The sequence below is a fragment of the Mus pahari genome, chromosome 22 (assembly GCF_900095145.1).
Source record: "Mus pahari chromosome 22, PAHARI_EIJ_v1.1, whole genome shotgun sequence".
Lineage (NCBI taxonomy): Eukaryota > Metazoa > Chordata > Mammalia > Rodentia > Muridae > Mus > Mus pahari.
This window is the reverse complement of record NC_034611.1, coordinates 40,781,954-40,787,906: the sequence shown is the minus strand read 5'-3', so window position 1 is coordinate 40,787,906 and position 5,953 is coordinate 40,781,954. Positions and strand designations below refer to the sequence as shown.

Sequence of the window (5,953 nt, the reverse complement as noted above, 5' to 3'; positions counted from 1 at the left end):
CAGGTGTAGTGGTTGGTGTCGTACCCTCACGCCAGTGCCGAGTGTGCTGGTTAAGGTTTTGTTTTGTTTTCTTCTGCTTTCTTTTCTCAACTCCATACAAGGTAGGGTTATCTAGAAAGAGGAAAATCTCAACTGAGAAAACGCCTCCGTCGGATTGGCATGTAGGCCAATCTATGAGGAATTTTCTTGATAGATGTGCTAGGATGCAGCCCACTGTAAGTGGTACCAGCCCTGGCCAAGTGATCCTGGGCTTTATAAAGATGGCAGCTGACTGCGAGCCTGGAGAGAAAGCCAGTGAACAATGTTATTCCATGGCTTCTTCAGTTCCTGTTTCCAGGTTCCTGCCTTGATTTCCCTGGACTTCCCTTCATGATGAACTATAAACTATAAGCGGAAACACATCCTGTCCTGCCCAATTTGCTTTTGGTCATAATGTTTTGTCACAGCAACAAAAGTAACTAGAACACTAGGCGTTAGGTCCTATAAGAATAAATAAGACTCAGGGAAAGTTTGGGCTCCCTTTAATTAATCCCCAAAACTCCTCTGCCTTTCAAGCCTCATGTTTTCAATCAGTGCTTCAGCCTGAGTTTACCCATCCTCAAGAGAGTTATGGGCTGTGTAGCTGCATTAGTAAAGGTGCTCTCTTCTACTGGGGTCTTCATGTGTTTTGCAGAAGCAGGTGGCCCCAGCTCAGGAGTCCTAGGTGGTTGTAAATATCACAGTCCTGGCAGGGCAGCCCTGGTGGCTCCAGGCAGGAAGAGTAATGCTACATACCCATATCCATGTGTTTATAATTGGTCATTGAATATTCTCTATAACATGGATGAAGAGAAAGAAGGTTGGCAGGTATTGAGTTAAGGGTTATATGAGATGAACCAGGGGGGTGTTGTTAACAGTTCTTTGATTAAGTTGTTAAGAATTAGTTTTCTTGGAGCAGATGTTCCCTTTTCGCAAAAATAGTCCTTAGGTACTAGGATTGAAGTTCTACAGAAGCATGTTTGTATTGTGTGTCCAATACTACCTGTGGTGGTTTGAATATGCTTGGCCCAGGGAATGGCACTATTAGGAGTTGTGATCCTGTTGGAGGAAGTGTGTCACTGTCAAGTGGGCAATGAGACTCTCCTCTTAACCACGTGGGGGTGAGTCTTTGCCAAGTGGCCTTTAGATGTCGATGTAGAACTCTCAGATCCTCCTACACCATGCCATGCTCCTGCCTTGATGATAATGGAGTGAACCTGTGAACCTATAAGCCAGCCCCAATTAAATGTTGTCTTTATAAGAGTCGCCTTGGTCATGGTGTCTGTTCACAGCAGTAAATCCTAAGACACTACTTTAGACATTAACTCATTTAATTCTCATAACTAATTTATAAAGCATGCAAAAGTAATGCTTATTTTCAGACCAAAGTAGTGAGGTTCTGAGTGGCTGACAAATCCAAGGTCACACAGATAATAGGTAATGGAACTGGGATTTGACCTAAGAAACCTGACTCCTTTGTCTATGCTTTTAAACATCATTTCATGCAGAGTGATTTGTACTGAGTTACTAATGTCTTAATTGGCCTAAACTTACCATGGGGCTTACTAGCATTTTATAGACTACAAGGGAGTGAGTGGGCTAGAGGAAGCTTTGTAGAGTCTTTGCTGAAGCGAAGATCTGAGAGGAAGGAGAGCAACATAGAAAATCTGGTGCTGGGCTATTCAAAGGGGGCGTGATTTGGCTTTGCTTCCCCATGAATGCCTTCTCAGACTTGGGCCTTGCATCACTCACTTGGTGAAACCCATTGCCTGAGACCTTGAGGAATTGACACAGCATAGGAAGGAGAAAACATTTCTAGACTCAAGGTGTTGAAAACGGCTTCATTGATGCAATATAAATGATACATCAAGCACACAATATCACTGTGCTGGAACTGTTTCTCCCCCATCCCACAGCTTGACACAAGCTAGGATCATCTGGGCAGAGGGAACCTCATTGGAGAGTACCTCCATCAGATTGGCACGTGGGCAAGCCCACAGAGGATTTTCTTGATTAATGATTGATGTGAATGGTGCCACTCCTGGGTCTACAGGAAAGCAAAAAGCAAGCCACAGGGAGAAGGTCAGTAAGCAGTGTTCCTCCCTGGTTTTGCTTCAGGCAGGAGGAAGTCCACCCCCAGGTCCCTCCTCAGTGTTGATGCCTTGAGTTTCCATCCCAATTTCCCTTCTTCACAATGCACTGGAAAGTGTAAGCTTAATTAAACCGTTTTCTCTCCAAGTTGCATTTGGTCATGGTGTTTATCATAGCAACAAAAAACAGACTAGGACAGTTATAGATTTGTGCTTCTATGTATGCCGAAGAAATGTCAACATAATTAAGGCAATAACCATGGGCACCCAAAGTCACCCCAGGACCTTTGTATTCCTTCCTGCACCCCTTCAGCCTGCTTTCTTTCCCCAGGTAGCTACATTCTTTCACTGGCAACATCTTATATAATTATAGCATTTATGTAAATAAAATCAAATTATAGTCAATCTCTTTGACTTCCTCCCCTCAGCATGATTAGTGTGAGACCCATCCAGGATTCTACGTCAGTAGTTCATACTTTAGAATTGCCGAGTAGAATTTCACGCTATGACAATGACTGTATAAAGCATCTGTTGCGGTTTGAACTTGGAATGTCCCGGGTAGGCTCATCTGTTTGAACACTTGGCTCCTAGCTGGTTATGATATTTGGAAAAGCAGTGGAACCTTTAGGAGGTAGAGGAGGGAGGGAGTTTCTGGGGATGGTCCCTGAGGTTCTCAAGTCAGCCTCCATGTCTTGCTCTTGCCCTGCTTCCTGAGTATGGATACAGTGTGACCAGACACCCTGAGTGTGGATACAGTGTGACCAGACAGCCTCCTGCTCCTGACACCTTGCCTTTCCCGCCATGTCTTCCACACCGTGATGGGCAGGATTCCTCTGGAACAACCATTTTTCCTTCAAGTTGCTTTGTTGGGGGTATTTTATCCCCGTGGCAGAGATAAATATTTGAGTGCCAGTCTTTAATTCCTCTTGTGAATACACAAAGTCACAAATACCAAATGTGGTCATGGATAAAAATATTACAAATTTTGGGTAATTTTTAAAGCAATTTGGATAGCATATAACAGCCTAGAGACAAAATTATTTCAAGGCCTCATCACAATTAGTTTAGGATGACAATAATTCTACCCTCTTGGTTAAATTTTGTGGACTATTTCCATTGTGTTTGTACACACATTTGTCAGTTAATTGTTTGCTAAATATACAGTTGAACCTGTAAGAGCTAAGAGACAAACACTACTAACAAAACAAAACAGAAAAGAAAACATAATCAACCCAACCCAACCCAATCCAACCCAAATATATATATATACATATTATATATAATGTATAGTATAATATAATAATATACTACTTGTTATGAGATTAGATTTTTCAAAGCAGAGTTTATGTGAGCACTGGCTGTCTCATATTCTCTCTGGGCTAAGTATGGTTAGTTTTAATTGCAGACCTGATAGTTTGAAGTGTCATCTCATTACGGCTTTCATTTGCATCTCCCTAGTGATCAGTGGTGATGAGTGGCCCTTTGTACATTTCCTTGTCATTAGTACATTTCTTGATGGTCAAATGTATGGTTAGGTGTTTTTCCTGATACATTTCTTTAATTGAATATTGGGAGTTCATTTAGCATATCGTTTATTGCTTGTGTGATTAGCAATGTTTTTCCCAATCTGTGTTTTCATTCTTTGCAAATCTTCTTTTGAAGGGCAGAAGTTATTAATTTTAATGAAACCCTGAGTATCAATTCTTTCTTTTGATGTTTAATGCCTTGATGCTTATTTTAAAGGAAGTCACTTAGTCTTTTATTATTATGGAAGATGCTAATTAACCCTTCATCAGGATAAGATAATTGGCTTATATACCTAGGCTGTTTTTGTTGTTGTTCAGGAATTACTATTAATTCTCTCTCTCTCTCTCTCTCTCTCTCTCTCTCTCTCTCTCTCTCTCTCTCTCTCTCGCTTTGCATTTTAAGAAATGGTTGTACTGATTTTTCTCTTTGTAAATTTTATTTTCATTTGCTTTTAAGGTTTTTGTCCTTCTGCTAAGCATTCATAAAATTGCTCTGTGCTATTTCACCTGTATTACTGACAGCTATGCCTCTGCTGAATTTTTCTGAGGTCTTTTAATCAGTGGGAGATTTAGTTTTAGTGAATAGACCCATAAATTTAAAATAATTGGCCTATAACATGAGTGCTTATTTTCTCTAATGGAATAAGAATGAATATACTATATATCTTATATATTAACATATAATAAGTTATAGAAAATATAATTTTTGAATTACTAAGTAATAGCTCAAACATTTAAAAAATGTCAATCAGAGCCAGAAAAGTTTAAACTAAAATATCAATTAAAGCCAGTCAAAATTTATAACAAAAATTAAAATGATTGGAGCCAATGAAAACTAATATTATCTACACTGAAAAAGAACCCAGAAAGAGCCAAAATTCAAACAAAGGCTATTAGTTAACAAATATCAAATATCTAGTTTAAAAATTGGGGTTAATAATATGCTTGCCTAAGAAAATAATACCTAGGGCTAGAGATATTATTCCATGCTTAAAAGCGATTGTTGCTCTTTCAGAGGACCTGGGTTCGGTTCTCAGCACTCACATGGCAGATCACAACCATCTGTAATCCCAGGTCCAGAGGATCTGACCTTCTCTTCTGCCCACTGCAAGTACTAGACATGTATGTCTTGCACATACATATATGCAGGAAAAGCAATCATACATATGAATGAAAAGAAATCTTTAAAGAATATTTTAAAAACCATAGTATCTAACCATATTGTTACATTCCTTAAATCATCAGAAGCCTTTTGGTGTTATAGGGTATCTTTCAATTAAAAGATCTTCTATTAAAAAAAATTAAACATAAAATTATATATTTCATGGGGTATCCTATGTAATATATAATTATTATGTTGTAATGTTCAAATCAGAATAAAGATGCTCTCTTTTAATATATTTATCACTTCTTTTTAGGAACAGAACAAACACCCTTGCTCTTATCTTTAGACACACATATTGACACTGCTATAGTCTTTCACTTTATAGCTAAATGAACACCAGGGCTTAATTATCTAACCATAACCTAGGATCCTGTGATCCACCTTTCTTGTCCCCCTTGACTTTTGGTTCTGCATTCTCGGGTGACCACCACTGCCAACTTCTATAAGGACAACTCTTAGGATAACTCATGAGTGTACACAAGAGCGTAGTCTCTCTGCGCTTTCTTTGTCTCACAAGAATGCTCTCCAGTTCCATCTACACTTTGGCAAAGGATAGAACTTCAACCTTTTTCACTTTTTAGAGTTTTAACACTGTATTAGTCAGGATTTTCTAACACACACAGACTTTATGAAAATGCTTTATTAGAGTGGTTTATAATCTGTGATATGGCTAGTCCAACAATGGAAATCTCCTGAGGAAAAGGTCAGGAATCTGCTGTTTTTCAGTGAGCAAGACTGAAGGTCTCAGTGCCCCAATCTGGTTCTGTAGTCTCAGATCGTTTCTAGAAAGTTGCTGGTCTTCGGCCTATATTGGAATCCTAAAAATGTAGATTCTATTATCAGGAAAGCAATGGCTCAGGGTAGATGAATTTGCCAGGGAGACCAAGGGCAAGCAGGCAAAAAAAGCTAAAGCTTCCTATGCCCATGTCTTTTCCTGTGGGTGCTTCCAGATTCAGCAAGGGTCATCTCACCTGAAATGATCCAATAAAGTAAATTCCTCACCTGTGTGTTTGTTTGTGTGTGTGTGTGTGTGTGTGTCTGTGTGTATGTGTGTGTGTGTATGTGTGTGTGTATGTGTGTGTGTGTATGTGTGTGTGTGTGTGTCTGTGTGTGTATGTGTGTGTGTGTCTGTGTGTGTGTATGTGTGTGTGTGT

At 39.4% G+C, this 5,953-nt stretch overlaps 1 protein-coding gene across 1 annotated transcript in view; it reads left to right on the top strand.

Moving 5' to 3' along the window:
- Positions 1-2,537: 2,537 nt before the first annotated feature.
- LOC110338721 (coiled-coil domain-containing protein 174-like) overlaps positions 2,538-5,953 on the top strand; it is an 89,723-nt gene continuing 86,307 nt past the window's right edge. Inside the window, 1 exon segment of the mRNA XM_021222131.1 lies at positions 2,538-2,666. Coding sequence (XP_021077790.1) covers positions 2,538-2,666 — 129 coding nt within the window.